General features: G+C 46.3%; 2 protein-coding genes and 1 long non-coding RNA gene across 4 annotated transcripts; 2 read left to right on the forward strand and 1 right to left on the reverse strand.

Moving 5' to 3' along the window:
- Positions 1-11,504: 11,504 nt before the first annotated feature.
- LOC136545011 (uncharacterized) lies at positions 11,505-13,247 on the reverse strand. Its single transcript, XM_066537071.1, has one exon. It carries the CDS (start codon positions 13,137-13,139, stop codon positions 11,637-11,639), a length of 1,503 nt encoding a protein of 500 aa, XP_066393168.1. The 5' UTR covers positions 13,140-13,247; the 3' UTR covers positions 11,505-11,636.
- Positions 13,248-19,726: 6,479 nt separating this feature from the next.
- LOC136545012 (probable fucosyltransferase 9) lies at positions 19,727-22,006 on the forward strand. 2 transcript variants are annotated; one of them, XM_066537074.1, is made up of 2 exons: positions 19,727-20,065; positions 20,156-22,006. In XM_066537074.1, exons 1-2 carry the CDS (start codon positions 19,911-19,913, stop codon positions 21,690-21,692), a joined length of 1,692 nt encoding a protein of 563 aa, XP_066393171.1. In that variant the 5' UTR covers positions 19,727-19,910; the 3' UTR covers positions 21,693-22,006. The 2 variants fall into 2 exon arrangements, with proteins under 2 accessions (XP_066393171.1, XP_066393170.1); XM_066537073.1 differs by having other exon boundaries at positions 20,173-21,994.
- A 2,250-nt stretch (positions 22,007-24,256) lies between these two features.
- LOC136545013 (uncharacterized) lies at positions 24,257-25,466 on the forward strand. Its single transcript, XR_010780890.1, has 3 exons — positions 24,257-24,367; positions 24,490-24,555; positions 25,414-25,466. It is a non-coding gene; the product is annotated as an uncharacterized lncRNA (long non-coding RNA).
- Positions 25,467-25,693: the final 227 nt, after the last annotated feature.

A 25,693-nucleotide genomic window follows, 5' to 3' on the forward strand; every position in this document is an offset into this window, starting at 1 on the left:
GGCAGGCTAGCCGATCTAGGGTGAAGGCTATGGCGGTGGAGCCCTAATAGCAGTAACTACATGCTGCATAAATCTGAGTAACTGCTGCTGCATGAGGAGCTATTGCTGATGCATGGCCTACTGCTGCTACTGTATAGCCTGCTGCTGCTGCTGGATCGCCTGCTGCTGTCGTTGGAACTCGTCCTGCTAGGCCTGAAACTATGCAAATGTAGTTGCGGTCTCCTGGGCCTGGCGAGCCTGATCCTGCCTCATCCACTGAAGAATAGCAAGTAGAGCGGGGTCTGTCTACTGTGCAGGTGGAGCTGAACTGGAGCTACTAACCTCATGATCATGTCATCATGGAGGCATCTAAGGGATATCCTAGTAGTCGTCATCTGAACTGTCACTAGGGCCGCTCTCGACCATCCCCTCCTGCTGAGCATCTAACTGCTCCTCCTCTGTAGCTACAATGCCTCTGATAGTCTCATCCTGCTAGGCTACAGTCTCTGGCACCTCTAGACGATGGCGTGGCTGGCTGGGTGCCTATGGCCTACTATGACGGAGCATCTAGGTCATGTTATATGCAGGGAACTCGGTAGTAGCACCAGAATACTCTGCCAGCATCTCTGGAGGCCTCACTATGACTGCCCTGTGTAGCAAGAATGTAATCCAGTGAGCATACAATAGCTGACGATGACCCCTAAACCCCTCTGCAAGAGTATCCTTCATCTCTGATAGTATGAGGTCCCAAATATCAAATACAGTCTGCTGCATCAGAGAGTTTAGAGGCCACAACTGAATGCGAGTCAAGCACTCACGATATCCCATCCTTGGAAGCAGGGTCCTCCTCATAATAGCATCAAGCAGTCTAGCTATAGGAGTAAGATCCCTGGGTGTCCTGCTTGACCCCTCGCCGAAAGGCTCTGTGAAGCAATGGCGGACTAGATCTGTAGGGGGCACAAGACTGCCGTGAGGGCGTCTGGGAGGCTCTATCTGACCATAGCACACCTCATGTAGCCGGATGGGCTGCTCCTGAAGCCTAAGTATCTCTCTAACCCTAAAGCTCATCAGCCTGTAGTCTCTGCCTCTGAATGCAAAGTGAATGAATCTATGCCCTAGGTCAATATAGAGGGAAGCATAGAACTCACGGACCCATGATGGTACATATCTGCATGTCCGTCCAAGTAGATCTGTCAGCCCTGGCAGGTAAGAAAGGTAAGGGCGAATCTGCTCTCCTGCTGCTGCTACGATAGCCTCAATGGAACAGACCCTGTGAGACCTGGAAGCTACCCCACTGTTAAGATAAGCATTATAAAAATCTTCCTACAGTGGTGTGTAGAAGCCCTCTGAAGCACGCTCATCCCTCCTAGGCGGGAACCAGTCCTCAAACTGAATGAACCTGAGCTGCTGCACCTGCTTGGCCGTGGTGGCCCTTAAATCCAAGTGAGTCACTAGAGGCGGACCCTATGGTCTAGGTGGTGGACGAGAACCCCTCCGCTGTGTCTCTACCCTCGGTGTCACCTGGGCACGGGTATGACTAGAACAGCAAAGCTGTGGTGCCTGCTCTGTCTCCTCTGCTTGCTCTGCCTCCTGAGCCTGCTCAGTCTGCTGCTGTGGCTCCTCCTGAGGCTGAGTCTCCTCCAAGACAACTCACCATTCCTCAAGCATGACAGTCCCAGTTGGACCACCATGACGGTGCTCAACCTGCTCTATGGCTGCCCTCTGTGCTGGTAAAAGCTGATATGTAATCTGGACTCCACTCCTAGCACCTCCTCTCTCTGTACGCTCTACGGCGACTGCAACTGCGGCTACTCTCTCTGTGTCAGCATCTGCATACTTCCTCTTCTTTGTCGCCAGCTTCTTAGTCGCCTTGCCTTTCACATCAGTAGGCAAGCGAGGCCGAGGCCTTGGATCCTCATCACCTAGACCACCTCCAGCATTCTTGAAATGAGCCATCTAGAACGATCTGCTGCCTCGGACAAGAAACAACTATCACTGACACTCCCGAGGCTTGGCCTCGATCCGTACTCGCGAGCTTGGCCCTGAGTTGACTGACAACTACCAATGAGACCTCAACAACACCGACTCGCTGTATAATGGAATAGATCGAATATATATGAATAACTTTAGATAAACATCTAGAGATGTGAAACCCTAAGAAGCAAGAAATAGATGCAAAATTAGAGATGATGGCTTGCTACTTGGTGAACTGCCGAATCGACAAGAAGAGGAACGAATTGGGGAACCACCGGATCGGCTAGGGTTGGGATTCCGACAAGGCAATGCAGCACTGGATCGGCCGTGGAGAGGCGATGTGGGCACTAGCACATGAAGCAATGCGGCAGGGGAGGCACTGGCGTGAGCTATGGAAAGAGCGTGGCGGCGCTGTTGCTGCAGGTGAGGCGCAGGTGATGGTGCGGGTGTGCTACAGTGGGGCAGGCGTGGACGTCACGGGAGCGGCGGTACGGCAGTGGAGCAGAGGCGCGAGCGTGGGAGTAGCTCGGGCACGGCGGTGTGGGATGCGACAGCATGGAGCAATGCGGCATGGCAGCTCGGCTCGGGAACGGCGATGACGGCGTGGGTGGGTGCAGATTAGGTCATGGCGCGGCGTTATATGGTGGCCCCCCGACGGAATAGAAAAGGAAAAGGATAAGAGTTTGAATCCCGCACTATTTCTACCGACCGAACGCTCTGGTGATAAAGACCGGACGCTGCCATCCAGAGTCCGGTCGACTCCAGAGAGTTCCAAATCCTATCTTCATCTTCTTCGCTTGACCGGACATAGGATCACCTCCTGGCCGGATGCAGGGAGAACACTGTTCCAGCGTCCGATCACTCCTTCGCAGCATGGTTCACCTTCTGTGAACTGACCGGACACAGGGGAGCAGAGTCCGGTCCAGCGTCCGGTCACTCCTTTTCAGCAATTCTTCAAAGTCCTTCGTGATGCCTGTTCCCAATCAAGTCCCAACTTCAATAAGATCCAAATAAACACCAATTGGGACTAATGTGAGTGACCTCTCTCAAACCCTCAAGTTTTTCAAAAATATTTTGCCTTAGGCTATAATTCTTTTTAAGAAAATAGACAATAAAAGGGTGATTGAAGAGAAAACGACAAAACAATATTCATGCATATGCAATGCAATACTTGAAAGTAATTCTAGTTGCTTGTCAAGTTTGATCCAAGGTTAAGCTTCTTCACACGCTTTCCGGCGGTTATCTTAACCATGTTAGACAAGCCCTAAGTGCATTACCATAAAGTAAATATGTTGTATATTACAATGCAATGCAAGGGACAACACAAGCTCATTTTTTAGTGAAGTTGCTAAAATCAAGAACATTGAGCTCATTCCGCAATCAACAAAAAGTCGCCTCATCTAGCGGTTTAGTGAAGATATCCGCCAATTGATCCTCGGTCCTTACACCTTCTAATGATATATCATTCTTAGCAACATGATCTCTAAGAAAGTGATGGCGGATATCTATGTGATTGGTGCGAGAGTGTTGAACCGGATTATTAGCAAGTTTTACCGCATTCTCATTGTCACACAAAAGAGGTACTTTTTCTAGAACTACACCATAGTGTAGCAAAGTTTGCTTCATGTAAAGTATTTGTGCACAACAAGCACCCATGGCAATGTATTCCGCTTCGGCAGTGGACAAAGCCACACTATTTTGCTTCTTGGAGGACCAAGACACAAGTGATCTACCAAGCAAATGGCACCCTCCGGATGTGCTTTTTCTATCAACTTTGCAACCGGCATAATCCAAATCGGAATAGCCAACTAATTCAAATATAGCACCTTTGGGATACCAAAGGCCTATGCTTGGTGTGTGCTTAAGATACCTAAGGATTGTTTTAATGGCACTTAAATGAGTTTCCTTAGGATTAGCTTGAAATCTAGCACACATACACACACTAAACATGATGTCGGGCCTAGATGCGGTTAAATATAACAAGCTATCAATCATAGAGCGGTAGAGAGTTTGATCAACCGTGTTACCTCCCTCATCTAGGTCGAGATGTCCATTAGTTGGCATTGGTATCTTGATTGACTTACATTCATCCATTTTGAACCTCTTGAGAAGATCCTTGGTGTACTTTTCTTGAGAGATGAAAATCCCTTCTCTCATTTGTTTGACTTGAAAACCAAGAAAGAATGTAAGCTCACCAGTCATTGACATCTCGAACTCCTTCGACATCAATTCACCAAACTCTTTACAAGAATCTTCATTTGATGATCCAAAGGTGATATCATCAACATACACTTGACAAATGAAGATATATCCATCAAGCTTCTTGGTGAATAGTGTGGTGTCGACCTTCCCAATGGTGAAGCCCTTCTCAATGAGGAAGTCCCAAAGGCGCTCATACCAAGCTCTTGGGGCTTGCTTAAGCCCATATAACGCCTTGGACAACCTATAAACATGATTAGGATATCTAGGGTCTTCAAACCCGGGAGGTTGATCAACATAGACTAGTTCATTAATAAAGTCATTTAAAAATGCACTTTTCACATCCATTTGGTATAGTTTCATTTCATGATGTGATACATATGCAAGGAGGATACGAATGGCTTCTAGTCTTGCAACCGGTGCAAAGGTCTCTCCAAAATCCAATCCTTCAACTTGAGAGAACCCCTTTGCAACTAGTCTTGCCCTGTTCCTCACAACAATGCCTTGATCATCTTGCTTGTTGCGGAACACCCACTTTGTTCCAATGACTCTTGCACATTTTGGTCGCTCTTCAAGAGTCCAAACTTCATTGCGGGTGAAGTTATTCAACTCTTCAAGCATGGCATTTATCCAATCCAGATCTTGAAGAGCTTCTTCTACCTTAGTAGGCTCAAAGCAAGAGACAAAAGAGTGATGTTCAATAAATGAAGCAGGTTTTTGAGATTGAGTCATTACACCCTTTGATGGACTCCCAATGATGGGATCTTGTGGATGAGCTTGTAGTAGAGGTAAATTTCTTCTATCAACCACTTGAGGGGGAGGTTGTGGAGCATCAACATCTTGTGCTTGTGTCACCATTTGCTCATGGGAGACATGAGTATCTTCATTTTCTACTCTCCCATCTTTTTCACCATCTTGTGGCACATTTGATATGAAGAAGGTGGATTGATCACTTATACATCATCTTCATCATCTTGAGGCTTGATGTCTCCAACTAGAATGTTCTTCATAGCCTCCCTCAATGGTTCATCACCTACATCATCAAGATTCTCATGTGCTCCTTGGGAGCTGTTAGATTCATCAAATTCCACATCATACGTTTCTTCAACCAAGCCAGTGGCATGATTAAATACTCTTTATGCTTTGGACTTTGATGAGTAACCAACAAGAAAACCAATATCACAACGTCTTTGAAACTTCCTTAGGTGTTGCCGCTTCTTGTAGATGTAGCATTTGCAACCAAACACCCTAAAGAAGGAGACGTCCGGCTTCTTCCCATTGAGCAACTCATAAGGTGTCTTGCCAAGAAACTTTTGAAGGAATAGACGGTTGGATGCATAACATGCGGTGTTGATAGCTTCCGCCCATAGAGCTTCGAGGGTGTTGTACTCATCTAGCATTGTTCTTGCAAGAGTGATCAATGTCCGGTTCTTTCTCTCAACTACACCATTTTGTTGAGGAGTATATGTTGCGGAGACCTCATGCTTGATCCCAACTTCATCACAATAGGCTTCAATGTTTGTGTTGTCAAATTCTTTCCCATTGTTGCTTCTACTTCTTTATCTAGTGAGGTGAACATACGAGGATCACCGGTCATATGTTGTGTGCAACCACTATTAATTACCCAATGACTTCCACCGGTCTTGTAGTTCACCTACACACAAGAGATCAAGCTTTAGGAACCCAAATTTGTTGAGGGCCCTTGACTTTCTCAACAAGTGACTTTGCAACCCAAATTTTCTTAGGCCTGTTCTTGTTGGGAGGTCCTAAGAACATAACTTTCATCTTTCCACTAGAGTCATTTCTAAGCATGTAATGAGCATTGAAAGCAAAGGGTCTAGCATCCTTGGGCAAGGGTTGTGGTTGTGGAGTTTGACACTCGTGGGAAAAGTGGCCTTCTTGTCCACACTCAAAACACCTCTTTGGCTTTGGCTTTGACTTGTGTTGTTGTTGTTGAGCTTGAGCCCTCTTCTCTTTGTTTGCCAAATATCCAATGCCACTTCTATCCATCTTTATGATGGTGTTCATTAGTAGCACACTTTGAAGATGCTTGCCTCTTGTGAACTTGCTCAATCAAATCTTGAGATGCTCTTTATCCAACTTGAGCTTCTTGTTCTCTTCCATGAGTGCATCATTATTTTTCTCTTCCTTGAGTTTCTTGTTCTCTTCTTTGAGCTTCTCATTCTCAAGAATCAAATCACCATCATGATCAAGAGTTTCTAGCACTATAGTGTTGGTGGTTTTGAGCTCTTCAAGATCTTTCTTGAGCTTTTCATTATCATGCTTGAGCTTGACATACTCATCATAGTTGTCGGTTTCAACCACTTGCTTGCCTTTGCAACTAGATCCTTGCTCAATGCTCTCAACAATTAAATCATCACATGATGTAGCTACAATAATCTTAACAACATCGTTAGTAGTATCATGTGGCTCATTGGATAAATATTCTTGAGCTATAACAAGATTATCATGATTGATCTTGAGAGTTATATATTCTCCTTTTAGCATATTGTGGCTAGTGATGAGCTCATTATGTATCCTCTCAAGTTTATCATGTTTTTCTTTAAGCTCTTTCTTAGAAGATTTGAGCTCCTTAAGTTTGGATAACATAGCATCATTTGATTCTCTAAGCTCAACACTAGCCTTTTTTGCTATGTCACATTTAGCTAAAAGAGAATCATTTTTAGCTTCTAGCTTGTCATTCTTAGCTCTAGTCTTTCTAATGATCTTAGTGTATTGGTTTAGCAATTTGACAAGATCATCATATGAAGGTGATTCAAATTCATCATCATCACTATCATCATTGTTAGCATGATCATCACCACTACTATCATCATCATTAGATACCTTTCGTTCACCTTTGGCCATAAGGCATAGGTGTGTAGAGGATGATGGCAGTGGTGTCGGTGAAGATGATGAAGAGTCAATCACAATGGTAGCTACCTTCTCATTATCACTATCATCATCGGATGAGCAACTAGATGAATCAATGTCCGTGAGCCAATCTCCGACGATGTATGCCTTCTCACTTTTCTTCTTCTTGTGGAAGTCCTTCTTGCCATCTTTCTTCTTGTATGGCTTGTTTTTCTTCTTCTCATCTTCTTCTTCATTACTTCAGTCATCTTTCTTGCCCTTGTACTTGTTCTTGTACTTGTCTTTCTTGGGCTTGGTGCATTGATGTGCTAGATGACCAAGTTCTCCATAATTGTAGCAATCCATCTCCGAGATTGGCTTCCTTCTAGTGCTTGTGAAGAACTTCTTTTTCTTGCCATCGAACTTGATGCCACTCTTGTTGAGCTTCTTTAGCATATTGGCGGTTCTTCTCACCATGAGAGCAAGACTTGCATCATCAACTTCATCATCACTTGAGCTCTCATACTCAGTTCTTGCTTTACCCTTCTCTTGGCTAGCTGTGAATGCTAAGTCTTTGTCTTTCTTCTTGGTAGAGGATGAGCCATCTTGTGGTGTGATGTGCATGTATATCTCGTGAGCATTGATCTTTCCCAAGATTTGTGTTGGTGTAGCGGTGGAAAGGTCACCTTGATGAAGCACGGTCACAATATGCCCATATTTATCAATGGGGAGGACACTCAAGATTTTTCTTATAACATCAGATGGTTGCATTTGAGTGAGTCCAAGCCCATTGACTTCCTTTACAAGAACATTCAAGCGTGAGTACATTTCATTAGCACTCTCTTTAGGAAGCATCTCAAAAGAATTAAGCTTTTTCATTACGAGATGATAGCGTTCCTCACGCTCGCTCTTAGTTTCCTCATGGAGCGCACAAATGTCCGACCATAGTGCATGGGCGTCCTTGTGCTTCCTCACCCGGTTAAACACATCTTTGCAAAGGCCTCTAAAGATGGTGTTTCGAGCCTTTGCATCCATTTCTCATAGTTCACTTCATCGCCTTGAAGGTGCGTGGGGTCCTAAGGTTTTGGGAATCCTTGTGAGGCGGCTCTAAGTATTCCAACATCTAGAGCTTCTAAGTACGCCTCCATGCGGATTTTCCAATAAGGAAAATCATTTCCCACAAAGATAGGAGGAGGTCCATCCCTGTGAGACATCTTTCTCTAGGCGGTTAAGCCTAAATACGTGAGCACGAGGCTCTGATACCAATTGAAAGGATTAAGATGCTCAAGAGGCGGGTGAATTGGGCTAATTCTAAAATTCTTTGCAATAATTAAACCCTACGGTTAGCCCACTTCACCCCTTGTGCCTAGAAAGTGTATCTATTTGTTCTATCGCACAAAAGTTTAGCAATCTATGTTCCAATCCCACTCTAGCATGGCAATTCTATGAATGTAAAGACAAGAATTGAATTGCTCAAAGTAAATGCTCAAAATAAAGAGAGAAGGAGGAACGCGGCGATGTTTTGCTGAGGTATCAGAGAGTCGCCACTCCTCACTAGTCCTCGTTGGAGCACCCACGCAAGGGTATAGCTCCCCCTTGATCTGCGCAAGGATCAAGTGCTCTCTATGGGTTGATTCTTCGACACTCCGTCGCGGTGAATCACCCACAACCGCTCACAACTTGAGTTAGGTCATCCACAAGCTCCACCGGATGATCACCAAGCTCCCAATCACCACCAAGCCGTCTAGGTGATGGTGATCACCAAGAGTAACAAGCACGAACTCTCACTTGACCACAACAAGGCTAATGAGAAGGGTGGATGCACACTTTGCTACTCATGCTTTCACTAATGAGGTTTCTCTCTTTGATTCTCAAATCTCAATCACCTCACTAGGACCTTGCTCTTCTTGGCACTCTCAAGGGTGTTTCTCAGCTGTTCGAATGAGCAAAAGTGATCCCTTGAGTGAATAGAGAAGTATTTATAACCCCTCATTCAAAACGAACCGTTATGTGCCTCTGCGGGGTGACCGGACGCTCCGGTCAATTCACCCACCTCTGTGCAGATTAAGTTATGACCGGACACTGACCAGCGTTCGGTCAACACTGACTGGACGCGTCCGATCAGGAAACTGCCCTCTAGAACCTTACTGATGTTGATCGGACTCTGGCACATGATTTGAGGGTCATCATTCTGTAAAGAAGGGAGAATATAACTATCCTCACACCTTGCAGGTTGTTGTACGGGCACGACAATGAAAAATTAGAAAGAATCTAGGGAACAAGAGTAGCCTCAGAAATGAACAAAATGACATCATCTGATCTCTCATAGGTAGGCACAACAGCATGCACTGAGAAATAGCATCATTTGTAGCAATCTACGTTGCAGCATATACAGTGGATGTAGAGAGGAGTGGGGTATAGTGCCAGCACATGAAATTTCTTCTTATTAAGGCAGCTTTGCAATAAACCTAGCCTAGGGAAGCGGCATGGTAAGATAAATAAACAGACAGCGATACATATATTCATGAACATGCCGTGGGCCTTTGAAGGACATCGGTCTATATTTCCAAGTTAAAAGGGAGTTCATTTTCATCACAAGCTATACAGCAAAAACACATGTCCATCACTTGCACCAAGCATTAGAGGGAAAACAATATTTGGTCATGGACGGAGCACTCATATTAGTAAAAATATTATGCAGGAATGAAATTTGTACGATAAATATGTGCATCAGATAGCAGTATGAAGCTGTGTCCCAAATTAATATATTTATGCCATCTTAGCTGAGAAAGACGAACCAGGGAAAGCACTGCAAAAAAGAGGCACATGGGCAAACTGAGATGAAACTCGAAGATGAGGACGAGCGGCCACGAAGCCATGCTTCTGCCCCTGCGCCGGCCACGGCATGGCCGGGACCCACCCGCACTGAGCCACATCAGGAGAGGGGGAGAGAGGCGTGGGCGGCGCGTGGGGAAGCGGAGGGGATAGCGGCCGTCTGCCCGTGGCCACGGCCACTGGTGCACCGCCGCATCAGGAGAGGAGAGAGAGAAGCGCGGGGGAGGGGATAGCCACTGCCGTGGCTGCGGCCATGGACAGAACCCGGTCACGCCGGTGCGCCGCCGCGTCGGAGGGTGGCCAACGTAGGGGCCCAGCCATTTCGCTGCAGCACGGCGAGAGAGGGAGAGAGACGGCGGCGCTGGCACAGGCGGCGCAGGGAGGGTCGGCGAGCGGAGAGGGAGCACATGGGATCGAGAGGCCCGATCTGGATCTGAATCTGGAAGCGAGGAGAAGTCGGTGGAGCAGGATATTTTTGCAGCTGTTGACCTGAAGGAGGGTGACACGTGGAGCAACAGTAAACAACTGGAAGAGTAAATCTGAACGGTAAAACTAAGATCAAACGGCACAAAATTTTTCTACTAACGTGGATGGCCTGAACGGTGGCCAAAGCAAACTGGCTTAATAATAGTAGATGGGCCGGGCTAAAATTCACGCTCGAGCTGGGCTCAGGTGGGACCATTTTTTAGCGATAGACTGTATGACGATATAAGTCACTTTAGCGACAGACAAGCAAACGGTGATTGTGAATACGTATACCGACAGACATTGAATCGCTAAATGAGGATTTAGCGCTAGATAGTCTCTGAGTTTTTTCTTTAGTGTCTAATCATCTATCGCCAAATATAATTTTTAGCGTAAGATGTCTGACGATGAAGCGGTGTTGTGGTGTAGTGCATGTAAGTGAAAGTAAAACTTAGCACTTGATATTGAGACAAATGGCACATTTACTTTAATAATTGTAGTCTATCATAATCATAGGTGGAAGAAATATGTGAGGAAGCACCAGAGGAGATCAAAATTTTGGCCAAGGGGTCAATGATGAATGCACGCAAGTACAACAGCTACAGTATTAGGATAAGACCATCTCCCTCTCTATATATGAGAGGATCACGACTGCTCAAGGATCCCAGCTTCTACACTCCACAAGTCTGGGTGCTTCATTTTATTGTTCTCAACTTTATATTTTGATATATGGATGTTAATTCAATTAAAAAAACTATGGGGCTTATGTTGGTTAAACTTTCTTAAGTTTGGTTAGATTTATAGAAAATATTAGCAACACTTGTATTTCGAAAAAGTTTTATTGTAAAATATATTCACCAATATCTAATGATACTAGTTATGTACCATAAATATCAATATTTTTTTATATATATTGGGTCAAAGTTAAACATGTTTGACTTCTCGGTAAGCGATAATGACACTTTTACGTGATGGGGAGAGTACTATTTATTATTTACTCCATCCCAATACTACCGAATTCTGTCTCTAGAACCAGTTCTAGGATGGTTTTTTATTTAACTGTAACTAGACAAAAACGAGCTGGCTTTAAATATTGGTTTTAGGCTAAGAAGTTTATGAACCTGGTTTTGGACAAAAGATGCAAAGAATTGGTAAACAGCTAATCATTTACACTAATAAGTTAAGAGCTAGCAGTAAGGCTGTCTGTACTAGTGACAACTCATCATTCAAACAATTATTTTGTAAGCAAAGAAAAAAAATCATACTCTCCTTTTTTTTGGGGGAAAAAATCATACTCTCCTAGCCAGCCAATCTCGTCGTACGTAGGCTTATTACATGGCCCATGGGCCAAATGGGCAGGCGTGGCCATCGTGGCACTGGTCCTCTGTTCGTTCCCGCTTCAGGCTCCTCCGCTGCAGCACGCTCATTGAACGGTGGCACGCCGCTGCCAACCGGCTTGACATTGACCTGCTGCCACTGGTTTTCGTTCTTTTGATGCCCGGCTTTTCCAAGAAAAATCCTGCGACACCATGTCTGTAGATCCATAGCATCCTGTACTCCGTGAGCTGCGGCTGTCGCAAGAAAAAACTGGTTGCCTTGGACCTTAGCGTCTCTGCTCCATGTGCAACGCTAGCACCTACACGTTCCTGGTCGTCGTCCCCGTTTATCTCCAATGCGTAGCAACTCTCCTGCAGCTGCTGCTGCTGTTCCTTGTGCTTGTACACATGATGAGGCAAACAGCCAATTGTCAGGTCCAATGGTGCCCTTGTTCTTTTACCAGCCGCTTGATTGTCTGGCGACGATGATGAGCTCGGCAAGATGCAGCAGTCTAATGCTGAGCTGGAGCACCGGAAGAAGAAGTGGATGACTTGTTCCGGGAACATGCTGTTTGCACAGGGCCCGTGCAGGTTTGCTTGTTTGCAGCATACTGGATCGGGGCGTAGATATTGGGTGTCGTCGCCATACGACTCTTGGTCGATCTCAGCATGACACAGAGCATGTGGATGGGAGGTGTACTCAACATCTGGTAGCAGGGTGAGTTCGCCCATTGCAGCTTCAGTAGTCGCAATCTTGAACTGAGAAGCCATCCACTGCAGGCAGACTATAGCTGTCCCAACAATATCTGTGCTCTCCGAGAGTCGCAGGATCAGCACCAGATTGAACGATTTGTCTGGCGTCGACGTCCTGGAATAGTCCCTGTACTGGTATATCAGCACCGTCTCGACGCCACGCCCTTCTAAGCAAAGTGGCTGCATGTACAGACGGCGTCGCAGCCGGCCGCTTCCGTGCAGCAAAACCTGATGCCTCAGGGTTTTCCCTTCAAGAAGAAGCCTCACAAGAGGGTTGCAAAAGGTGTGGTGCCGGAGTGAACACCCTGACTCCACGTCCCTTACGAACTTGCTGGCATGATCTGCAAACCATTCGAATCTTCGAACATCATCCGTCTTCAGGCCAGCAAAAGATGAGATGGAGGAGAAATTAGTCTTGGCACGAATGGTGACCCATCGACTACGCTTCGAATTCGCCCCATGGGCTTGGGCGATCTCTTCCTGCGGGCGGTCTTCTTTCAGTGCCTGCAGCTGCTTGTGCTTGTTGAGCAGCTCCGCGGCCTCCAGGTAGGCACGCTTGATCATCTTCCTACGGTGGAGCAGGGAGACCTCCGTCACCGGCAGCACCGCCGTCCTCTCGAGGGCAAACTCCAGCTGGGAAACTGCCATCTCCAGCCTCTCGGCGTTGGCCCCTTGAGACGCCTTCTCGTCTCTCCTGCCGAAGACGTAGGAGATGGCTTTACTCAAGCACTCCTGAACAAGAACTGAGCCCACCACTTCCGCCATGGCTATAGTGGATATATATATCTGGCTGGGTCTGAGGAGACAAATTAAAAAAACAATGGGCAAGAATGAAAACTACTTGAGGATTGCTAGAGCCCCCTGCAGTGCCTATTCTCTGCCCATCTCTCCCTCACACACAGCTGCTTCTTATAGAATAATTGGTTTTATGGCCAAGCATTTAGCTTTCGCTGGTCTGCAGTCAGCAGCACGGGGCGCCAGTGTCAAAAGGCTTAATTACGTACCCAATCGATCGGTTTACTGATTCAAACTCGCTCGTCATCATCAAGACTTGACTGTCTGGTTCTGCTGTGTAGCTAGTCGGACGGGATGATACAACCAAACCAGGGACACGTCTCAGAAGAGTCCAGAACGCATTCGCTACACTACTGATGTGTTTAGTACTATGGTTTGACGAATCATCCCATTCTAGATGTAAGATATGTCCAGATACATAACAAAATTTATGTAGAAAAAAAAAGTCAAAGCAACTTATAATTTGAAATGGAGGGAGTAGCTTATAAGAAACGAATTTTCCGAGAAATCAAACATTTTTAACTTAACCAGTTATATATAAAAGAAAAATAATATTTATAATGTATAATTAGTATGATTAGGTAAATCATGAAATATATTTTTATAATTTTTTAGTGTTACAAATATTTCTAATATTTTTCTATAAAACTAGTCAAACATAAGAAAAGTTTGACCAGCCGTATCCTATAATGTCAATCTTTTTTTGTCAGAGGTAGTACTGTATATAATGGTGGACCAGCGCCCATCGACCGTCAAGGAAAAATAGAGGAATAGTTTCTCTATAGCATCATAATAGGAGAGTTTGTGTGTGTCAGTATCTCACGGATCCTAGACGGATCTGTATGTTGGTGGAGAATCTTCTTGGGCCTATTTTTTTGTCTAATAAATATTTCCTGGGCTCAGTTGTCAACTACTTCATTTTCTTTCAACATCAGTTCATAATTGCTTGCTTACGTCATTTCTAAATCGTGTCTACATCTGGACCATGTAAGATCGGTAAGCCCCTCGCCAGCTGTGACGTCGCTGGAATTTCCCCGGCCTCTGCTAGTCCAGTTGATTTGCCATTTTAAAATAAATCAACTGGCAGTAATTTCTAAATCAATACATCGGACTCTTAAATTGGCAGTAATTTTTTATTTATTTTAAATTATTCTCCCGTCACAGAAAGAAGCAGTTTTTGGTCATTGGGCTATCCTCAATTGGTGCCGACAACAGAAAGAAGCCTCCATGCCACGCTCATCAGAATACGTCGGGCATATGAAGAAATATCGTAGCAGGTTTCCTTGCTTCAACCATCTTTTTAAACTCAAATCCACTTGGAATCCATGACTTTTTATAGAGTAAAAAATTCATGGCAGATATTATTTGAATAATAACTCATTTAGTTATTCACGGAGGGTTTTCCATCCCTAAGTATACCTTTCCCTCGCTTCCAAATTAGGCCTCAGGGAGATGCCTGACGATAGGGTTACAAAAGGTGTAGTGACGAAGTTAAGGGACCGTGACGCTTAAGAGGGGGTGAAATAGTAACTTAAAATTCTAACTCTAAACTATGCCTTCTTTTTCTATTCTTAGCAAAATCTATGTAAAAGATAAACTATCTAAATGTGCAACTGCGGTTTTGCTAGTGTGTTGCTATCTCTACCGTAAAAGGAGTTATGCTATCCGAACCGTCGCGGGCCTTGTTCCCTTCGGTACACGGTGGCGGCCACACCACAAACGCGGTTGGTGTGATCTCGCAAGACTACAAACCCCTCAAATATACAACAATAGTGCGCGCAAGCACTAAGTGGTAAAAGGTATGTAAACCTCACTAAACACTAGGCCTAAACCTAGAGCAAGTGCATAAGCGGTGGTCTAATCAACCTAAACACTTCGCAAAGCACCTACTCTAATCACCTAATGAATCACTAAGCACTATGCAAGTGGACATCACTAAAATGATGTATCAACATCCTTGGTATGTTTCCTCAGCTCCACTCTACTCAAATGGCCGGTTGGGGGGTCTATTTATAAGTCCCACTAAGAAAGTAGCCGTTCGGGACGAAACCACCTTTCTGCTACTGACCGGACGCTGCTATCATCCTGATCAGACACGTCCGGTCGTCCCGACCGTTGAAGCTAGCGCGTTGATCGGACTCGGAGCTGAGTCCGGTCACTGTCGATCGGACGCATCTAGTCGCGCTGGCGCCGCTCTGGAACCTCTCTGGACTCGATCGGACACTGCAGTTCCTGCGTCCGGTCAATCACCCTCCACCGTCCGGTCAGTGCTAAGCTATTGTTGTGACAGTGAACAATGTCATAGTTGCGTCCGGTCACTTGAATCCTCAGCCTCCGGCCGTTGCTGCTGACGCTGCCGTTGCCGAGCATCTTGATCGGACGCGTCCGGTCACTATAAGGGCTGCGTCCGATCACCTCTGTGAAGCTCGTTTCTTCGCGATCTTGCGTCCGGCTTTGTTCCTATCTTCGTGCTTAGACTTTGATTGATATTTTGAGTCTTCTCTTGTGCTTCTAGGGTCTTGCTTATGGTGTTGATGGTGGGATCATCATGCCGTCTTCGTCTAAGTCACGTCTTGCACCCTATTAAACTACAAAATAATTACTTGAAAATTCATTAGTCCAATTTAGTTGTGTTGGTCATCAAACATCAAAATCCAAAGTAAATGGGCCTAGGGTCCATTTTGTTACAATCCCCCTTTTTGGTGATTAATGACAACACAACCAAAACAAGCAAATAATAAAATTTTTAGAATTTAAAAACTATTTACTTGCTAGGATGCAATGCAAAGGGCAAGGTTATATGATGCTAAAAGATACCACATGTAAACATTTTTGGAAACTTATCTTGCCCTTGTAAATGTCCACATGTGGCATTATGGATTTAAGCCTCCCCCTAACTCCATAATTCACTATCCTTCCTTTTGTGGACCATTACCACTTGTAAATTATTATGATCGGGCTTCCTTTTGGTCCTATAAATTCTCTCCTTTGGAATCAAACACCGAAAAATAAGACATTAGTAGCACAATGGAGGGTCACAAAATTTGACTCTCACATTAAATAGACTAAGCTCCCCTAAATATATACATACATATGATGAAGAATGCAGTTTATGCATAATTGACAAATTAATGCTCAAGGAAGTTTAATCTATATAATGCATAGAGAAAGCATATAAATATCAAAGTGAAATCAACATGATGATATCAGTTTAGAAATACCATATGTGAAAACCAATTTGATTTATACCACTTGCAATAGGTGGTGGATATTTAAAGTACGATGCTTAACTTCGGAGACCCCAGTAAAGCCATCGGGTCCCGGCGCCTTGTCCGCCGGCATCGCCTGGATGGCTGCCCACACTTCCTCCGTGGAGAACGGAGCGTCTTGATCGGCCAGATCAACCGGTTCAATGCCGAGCGCCTGAAAATTCAGCGTGCTGCCCGTGGACGTGGCTGTCCCAAACACCCCTGCGAAGTGGTCATGGAGCGCCGTTTCCATCTCGTCATGGTCCGCCACCAGGTGGCCGTGCCACGCTCTTGGGAATATGTGGGCCATATGTTGAAACTCTGTAGCTGGATTCCTTGCTCTAGCTGATACCAGAGAAGTTTTTTCCTTCAACATGGTGTCTGAGTCTGACAATAGGGTTTCCAAAGGTGTAGTGCCGGAGTGAACGCCCAGACTCCACATCAATCACAAACTTGCTGGCACAATCTGAAAACCATTCAAATCTTGCAACATCACCCGCGTTCAAGCCAGCATATGAGATGAGAGATGTGGACAGACTCTTAGAAGGTCTGTGGTTTGCATGCGCTTCAACCCCTTGGCTGGTCTCTTCCTGACCTGCAAGTACCGCCTGCGCTTGTCGAGCCTGCAGTTCCATGGCCTCCACGTGGGAACATATATGCACGTGTTCCTGCAGCCAAGCAGCGCGGCGTCTACCATCGGCAACTTTGCCGACCTCTCAAATACATGTTCCATGGCCTCTTGAACGTACAAGGGCTCACTGAACACCGTCTCTGCCATGTGCACAATGATAGGATTGAAGTAAGTACAGTCTCTGTCTCTCCACATTCACAGGAGAACGGAACGCTTATTTGATGACGTACACAAGAGAGAAAAATAACGAGTGATTGATTCGGTTTATTAATTGGTTTTTTTAGGGTCGATATGGGAAAGGCTCCGCACCTGGTTTCTTTAAACAGCCTTCTTCAAAGCCAAAAGTACACTTAAAACTTCAGCAATTAACTAAAAAATAGACCACCACATAAAGATGGAGACGTTCGACGTTCCTTTAATTGTGGCCCACTTTAGGGTCAGTTTTGTAGACCTCCAGCTTTAGTGAAACACTCAGCTGTGGCTTCTATGGTGGACCAACACTATGTGGCTCTAGTTTTTCTCGTTTGAAAAATGTTTGGTAAAATAACTCCTTCTGGTCCTTAAAAAGCATCAAATGTATATAATGCCCTTTTTATTCTTTATCTTTGTTCTTTTTTCCTTTAACTTATCAGCCATGGTATATAGTTTTTCTCTTACAACAAATCAGCGAACAATACTTTTCAGCCTGGCTTTTCAGCGAAATGAACAGGGCATCGTTTCTCCTTATCCAAGCGAGGAACGACCGAACTCGTCTTCTCCTCCCCATGTGTGACACGCCTTTCTCCCTCTGCCTATCGCCTCCACACTTGGGCTGATGCTGCCTCCACATCCACATAGGCCATGTCAGTCCGTCTCCTCCCCACGCCGTCACGGCCTCGCCCTGCCTTCTCTCCACGTAGCCACGTCCTCGCCCCACCTCCTCCTGATCCCACCATGCTTCGCCTAGGGATGCCCTAGGGCAAATCCAACCACAGGCACACGCTGGGCCCACGGGAGTGAGAAGGAGCCGACCAAAGTTACTGTTTTCAAATCCTTCTCTCTCTCCGGAGGTCTAGAGAGCGTGTTTTTTGGAGCTTTGCTCGTGGAGCTGCTCGACAGGAGACTTGGTATGTGGAGCTGCAGAGTTGCTCGTGGAGCTCTACCAAACACTGCCTCAAACCTACTCCACAAGTGAGCAGATGGTTTTTTAGAGCAGAAGACCACAACAAACTCCATAGCACACCGGTACGCCACCAAAATTTCTCACTGGACATGCACAACAGAGTCCACCCCTCGACCTCTGTGCCTCCATCCGAGCAGGCCAAGCGGGAAAAGTACATTCCGTAGTCTGATTTTTCTCTTCAAATTCAAAATAAGAACATTTTACTCCATTGAACATTCAAAACCATTCAAATTATATCTCTGCCCTGATTTGGAGGGGTTTGAGGGTGGATTTATCCTTCTTTTAGTTAAAAATTTGATAAATAAATAAGGTTTTTAAACAACAGAAAATATCTTTGACTTTTAAAAATTCTAAAACAATTCGGTAAATACTTGATAAAGTTTTTAAACCACAGAAAATATCTCAGCTTTTAAAAGTTCTGAAAAAAGCCTGAAGATAGATTGGGTAACATCAAATCCAAATGAAATATTTGGAGCTCATAAAAATATCTCTATATGCTTAAACATAGATTTTTTTATAAAAATGGAAAAGTCTGAAAAAATCTAGAAATTTCCCAAAACATTCTAATCTATAAAAATATTCATATAGTGTTCGGCCATTGACTCCATCTCCCAGTTAGCCCGATAGGTTCGGGCTTGGTCAGCAAGTTAGGATGAATTCTGTCTTGCGTTTATGCAGCATTACAGTCGTGAGTGCAATAATGAGATGAAATTAGATGAGTTCCTAGCTAGAGTTGAGGCATGGGTCTGATCTATAATACTGGAGTACCTTGAAAGGTTCAACTATTTAGCCCAATACACCAAAAATACATATGAACAGATAATATATGGAGCACTTTATGAATTTGTGCAACAATGACTTAATTCAAATATTTGTTGTTGCAAAACAATCTTAAATGCTAAAATGGAGTGCACCATTACAAAGAGTTCGTCATGATTAACAAAAGATATATTATTTGTCTTATTTGCAGGTTATATGGAAAAAACCGGCTGGATCACCACCTCCTAATGAACCAGCCGGTTCATTCGTTCTTTACTAGTCTAATTGCATGGATGGTGTTCAAAGTGGACCAGGACGCTATAGTCTCTAGTTCAGTCTTTTGCATGTGGTACCACTGGTTCGTTCGCTTGGCTGATAAGCCATAGCTGAAAGTACTGTTGACTGATTTGTTGTGAGAGAAAAATATTGTTCGCTCGCTGAAAAAGTACGGATTATAAGACAAACGAACAGGGATGGTGCTTGCTGAGCAAGGCAAAAAAATAAAGCTAAATGCACTATGTAAAAAAGCCACATATCCACCATCTCACCACAGACGCGTGTTCGTTTTTGTCACAATCACGTATTGGTAACACACGTCTGTAGTATGTGGTTATTACAAACGCGCTTTTTACGTGTCTGTAATAAGCCTTATTACAGACGTGTTATGGCAGTCTGTGATGTGCCTGAACGTACGTCTGTGATGTGTTTTTTTTTTACATAGTGATGTTTGGCTATAAGTTAAGGCAGCTCCATCTCCCACGTTAGTTCGTGCAACCACGCACTAGGAAACGGGAAGCCCAACTCCACCTTGTACTCCTCCGGTGCACGCTGCCGGCCGCATATCCATTAAAGGCAGCTCCATCTCCATTTCGGTCGTCGGGCATGCGCGCGCAGCACAGAGAGCTGATCGACGGTGATGACGAGTGGCGCTGCAGGGGACGATGCAGCCGCAGCCTGGTTTTGCTCGTTGGCAGCGTGACACTGACGACGCAGCTGCTCCTCGCGTGCTTCGTCCTCGACCGAGAGAGCGCCTCGTCAACGGCCTGGCTGCAGATAGATGTCGCCAAGCTGACAGCCATGATCAATGGAACAGAAGGTACGGTCTCGTGCATGTCCATGTCATTGTCATTCCCGTGTTGTGTATGCTAGCACTGTATATATAGCATATCCACAAAAATAAGCTCAGTCGTCTCCTCCCTCCAGCACTGACTACGAACGCTCCTCATGGCCGCGACGAGCTCCTCGGAGGGCTTCTCCCGGCAGGCATGGACCGGCGGTCGTGCCGGAGTCGGTACGAGTCGTGGCGGTACTACAAGCACTTCCCGTACGCGGCGTCGCCGCACCTCCAGCGCAAGCTACGCGCCTACGAGGCTCGGCACCGGCAGTGCGCCCCCGGCACGCCGCTCTACGTCAAGTCCGTCGAGCAGCTCCGGTCCGGCCGCAGCGCCGAGGGCATGGAGTGCAACTACGTCGTGTGGCTCCCATTCGACGGCCTCGGCAACCGCATGCTGTCCATGGTGAGCGGCTTCCTGTACGCGCTGCTGACGGACCGCATCCTCCTCGCTGTCTTGCCCCCGGACTCGGCCGACCTCTTCTGCGAGCCGTTCCCGGACACAACGTGGCGGCTCCCGGTGGAGGACTTCCCCGTCGCAAACTTGGTCCCGCCTCGTGGACAGGACATCGAGGAGTACATGCGGCTCCCCGTCACCAACCTGCTCGGCGTCGGGCAGGACATTGAGAAGTCGTACACGAGGCTCCTCGACGCCAAGGTGATCGGCCCTGCTGCGAACGCGACGGCGGGCGTGCCGCCGTACGTGTACCTGAGCTTAGGGTGGCAGCTCAAGGACCTGCTCTTCTTCTGCGGGGAGCACCAGCTGGTGCTCGCCAAGGTCAACTGGCTGCTGCTGTACAGCGACCTCTACTTCGCGCCGTCTCTGTACACGGTGGCCGAGTTCCAGGACGAGCTCAGGCGGCTGTTCCCGGCCAAGGAGAGTGTGCACCACATCCTGTCCCGGTACCTCCTCCACCCGACCAACCCCGTGTGGAGCATGGTCACTAGGTACTACCGCTTGTACCTGGCTTCGGCGTCGTGGAGGATTGGCGTGCAGATCAGGATGTTCAGCTTCACCTCCATCTCGGCCGACGACATGTACAACCAGATCCTCGCGTGCTCCAGGCAGGAGCACATACTTCCGGAAACCGACGCTGACAATGACGAGGCTGTGGCCACCGGTGGCCATGGCTATGGCAGTGGCTCCAATAACTCTACGGCCATCTTCATCGCGTCGCTGTACGGCGACTACTATAAGAGGCTGAGGTCGAGGTACTCCGACCAGCACGCAGCGAAGGGCACCAGCGCGAGGGTGGGCGTGTTCCAGCGGACACACGAGGAGCGGCAAGCGACACAGAACTTGGCGCACAACCAGAGGGCCCTCGCAGAGATCTACCTGCTCAGCTTCTCCGAGGCGCTACTCACGTCCGGGCTTTCCACATTCGGGTACGTGAGCAGCAGTCTCGCCGGCGTTTGGCCGGTGATCCTGCTCACCGCGTTCGACCACAAGGTCCCTGAGACACCATGCCGGCGTGCTGTGTCCATGGAGCCATGCAACCTCAAGCCGCCACAGGGCATGGAGTGCCGGGGCAAGCCCATGGACATAGAGGGCCTAGCACGCCACGTCGGGGTCTGCGAGGATTTCAAGGATGGGGTCAAGTTTTTTTATTAGACATAGTGGCGTGATGGTGTTAATTTTAGGTTTCGTTTGGTACAGCTCTGCTTCACTATGATGGAGTTTTTTTTTTAGCATTGGCTCTACAACTTTGCATAGTTGATCTGGGAGAAGGAGCTGACGAATGCTACTCTTTTCAACTCCACCTGCTGTCCTTGGCGCGTTTGAACTGTATGGTATGGGCTTGGGTGACTGGTGGCCACGGGGGACAAATGCGGCAAAATTTGAAATGTATGATATGGCTTGGGTGATTATAAGTACGTATATGGGCGTTTGGTGCCACACAAAGTCACAAATAGTATCAGCTAGATATCCAAAAAAGAAACATGCACACCAAACTGATTAAGAGACAACCACATGCCCCATTGACAATTGTAATAGATAGACAATGGCCGGCAATGAAAGCAGCGAATAACGTACGTGCGGCAGCTGCAGCTTGGGTGCAAGTGGTAGACTGCATGATAGAGTCATGCATTGTCTATCTGTTACCAAAATGGGGACCGGCGCTATTGCAGCAGCTATCGATCGAGCTCGTGCCAGCGTGCATGACAGCGTTGGCGGGACCGGCCGGCGCTATTGCCGAGCTATCGATCGAGCTCGTGCCAGCGTGCATGACAGCGTTGGCGGGACCGGCCGGCGCTATTGCAGCAGCTATCGACCGAGCTCGTGCCAGCGTGCATGACAGCGTTGGCGGGACCGGCCGGCGCTATTGCAGCCAATATCATGGAGCTAGGAAACAACTATATTGTAGCAAATTAATGGGAACCCAGCACGTTTCCATGGTACTCTTTGTTCCACGGAGATTAGAACCCATGACTTGTTGCCCCGCGTGAGACCCTTCCACCAACACATCACACCACCCCGCCGCTCTAACGAATAATCACCGGTGCCGGTCCTAGAATTTTGAGGGCCCTCTGGCGAATTCATCACGAAGGCCCTCTAGACCACATATAAAATCTTATAATATATAGGTGCTAATTTTTGTTGCAAAGCGAAAACACACTACGTGAAAAACGATTTGTAGCAACGGGACAAATTTTTTGTAGGGGCGGCTGGTGATGGAGTCGCCCCTACAGTGGAGTGCTCGGGAGCCACGAGACCAGCCGCCCCCTACAAATTAAACAGTAGGGGCGGCTGGTGATACGAGCCACCCCTACAAATGGGTGAGATTTGTAGGGTTGGCTCACTCACCAGGCGCCCCAAGTGTTGCGATTTGTAGGGGCGGCTCAATTACCAGCCGCCCCAACAAATGCCGCCGCCGAAACCCGCAGGCTGCAAACCTAGACTTGGGCCTCACTTTCCCATAGGCCTGTTAAGGCTGTCGACGATCTAAGCCCTTGATCTAAATTCAACGGCCGAAGTTTGCCCCACCAGGAACAAAACCACCCGCCGGACTTCCCAAACCCTAAGGTTTCATTCTCGTCCTCTCTCTCTCTCACCCGACGGCGCACTCTCTCTCTCTCTCTCCCTCACTCGCCCACCTCTCTCTCTCTCTCCCGCTGATGCCTACCTCTCTCTCCCTCTCTCGGTGCCGCGGTGGCGGCGCTCGGGGCGGTGGCGCTTGCCCACCTTCCCTCCGTGGCGACGGCGCATAGGACGGCCCCAACCGGTGGCGGCGGCGTGCGGGGCGGCCCACGGGGCGGCCACCACCCCCGGTGGCAGCGCGCGTGACGGCCCGTACCGGTGGCGGCGGCACGCATGGCGCCCCCTGGCAGCGGATCTAGGTCAGCCGCGCGCCCCGGCGGTGGATCCAGGGCGGGCGTGCTCCCCGACGACAGATCCAGGGAGAGCCCATCCTCCAAGCGGCAGATCTTGGGTGGTGGCGTCTCCGGTGGTGGATTGAGGGCTGGCGTGACCAGATCTGAATCCGATGCGAGCTCCAGCAGGCCCGCAAAGATGGTTCACCGCATCACGCGCTTCGGTGACTCTCAACAGGTAGGCGTCCCTAGACTTTCCTCTTTCTTACTGTGGTTTTGTATTTTTCCACTGAATTGTTCTGTATTTTCGATTTCCCTTTGGATGTGTAGCTCTGATTTCGTTGTTGTTCTATCTCTGAAGGTAGTAGTTTGTTAATCTGTGACCTAATGCCTGTGTATGTTCACTGTAAAGCTAGGATAAGAAGTATAACTATCTTTGGAACTGCAAAGACTATCTCGACTCGGTGAAGACTTTCTTCAGAAATCAATCTATTAACTTATTTTCTGAGGCTAGCAGATCACTTTACTGATTTTGTTCTGGCACATGGGAATAGGCATCTAGGATAATATTAGCAACTGATGTAGATCTGTTATTCTAGAGTCTAGAAGCAACATAGCAGAGAGACTCAATTGATTTGAGTTCGCTTCTATGTGATCATAGTTCTGAAAGTTAAGTAATAAAGTTAATGAATCTTAAGAATAAGCAAATCAAGTGAATGGCGTAAAAGCCCACTATAATCACTCTGTATACTTCTATGCTAGCATGATATCCTTATGCGCTGCAATTTATTTGTATGAATTAACAAATCACATCTAATTCTCAATATTGGTCCATGCTTTCTTTTTGACATCTGACCTGGGCATATTTTCCCACTTTGATTCAGGTATTTCAAGGGTCCTGAACTCCTTGTTGATTTACAAGACTATGATTATTCTTTGGACATGTGGAGTCTTGGTTGCATGTTTGCTGGAATGGTATGTATGACAGTAAAAATGTTGTCCTTACGTTAATATTATTGGACACAATCACACAAACATTTTATCAGTTGGTAGTTGGTAACTCATTTTTTAATATGATTGCTAACTGATGGCTGCAGATATTTCGCAAGGAACCATTCTTTTATGGCCATGACAACCATGACCAACTTGTGAAGATTGCAAAGGTAAGCATTAGTTTGATTGTTCATTCCACATGTTTCTGGGATAAAGTAGATGTTTTGGTATGAACCTTAGTATGCAATCCGTGGTTTGACTGTTTGTTTAGAACTAAGGGTTCAAATTATATGCATTTTTCTTCTCTGATGTTACACTCTGTTCTTTTTCTATTATAATTATCAACTGTTCCTTAGTAGTTGATGTTCTGTAAGAAAGTATATGATCGCTTTTTTCACCTGATGAAACTGCACCCGTGTTCGGTATGTTTGTAGGTTTATTATGTGTTCCGTATGTGATTTATGTGATATAATTATCCATATCAAAGTTGGATAAAGCTTATGGAACAACCTGCCATCATAGAAATGAGTTCAGTTAAAGGTCCGTAGCAGATAAACGATACAACACCAGATCAACTCCTACTCTATCTCAACATGAAGCGTGTATTGTTTGTTGTAGATGGCACTTACCTGATTTAATCACTGCTGAAGTTTGAAACAATGAAATTAAACTCACAGCCAAGTCTCCATATTTATAGCAAGTTAGTAACTGGTCTCTTGTTTCCTTTGGCCTGCGTAATGTGATATGGAGTCTTTGCACCAGACCTTAATATTGCAAAGCTATAATGTTAATATATTGTACCTCATGCTTAATGCAGCACTCAGCATCTGCCTGAGCTCATAGATAGCAACTCACCGATTTGTGTGTACTTAGACTACGAATAACTGAAAAATCCTCAGGAAGTTCTAAAGAGCTTGTTGTGCTTGTTTATTTGATGCTTATCTGATAAGCAACAATAGGCGTGAGACATTAAACACAAGACAGTCTGGTGCAGTATCTAATTCTATCACCCTCCCATTATATTTCAGGTCCTTGGAACAGATGGGCTGAATGCTTATCTGAACAAGTATCACATTGAGCTTACTTGGTCTTTTTGTGATATAGATATATATTTTGTTGTCATAATATGAGTGTTTGTTATTATTGTGATTCTTGTACTATAGAAGATGTTTAGAAACTTTTGGCTAAACAATCTTGTTTGGGCCACAATATTACAGTCAAGTTTGTCAGGATACTTGATCATGTATTTTACTCGTCATAGGATGATTTGGGGGAGCACGTGTTGGTAATTTGAATTTTTTTTTGGCA

The sequence above is a fragment of the Miscanthus floridulus genome, chromosome 3, assembly GCF_019320115.1.
Source record: "Miscanthus floridulus cultivar M001 chromosome 3, ASM1932011v1, whole genome shotgun sequence".
In the NCBI taxonomy this organism is placed as follows: domain Eukaryota; kingdom Viridiplantae; phylum Streptophyta; class Magnoliopsida; order Poales; family Poaceae; genus Miscanthus; species Miscanthus floridulus.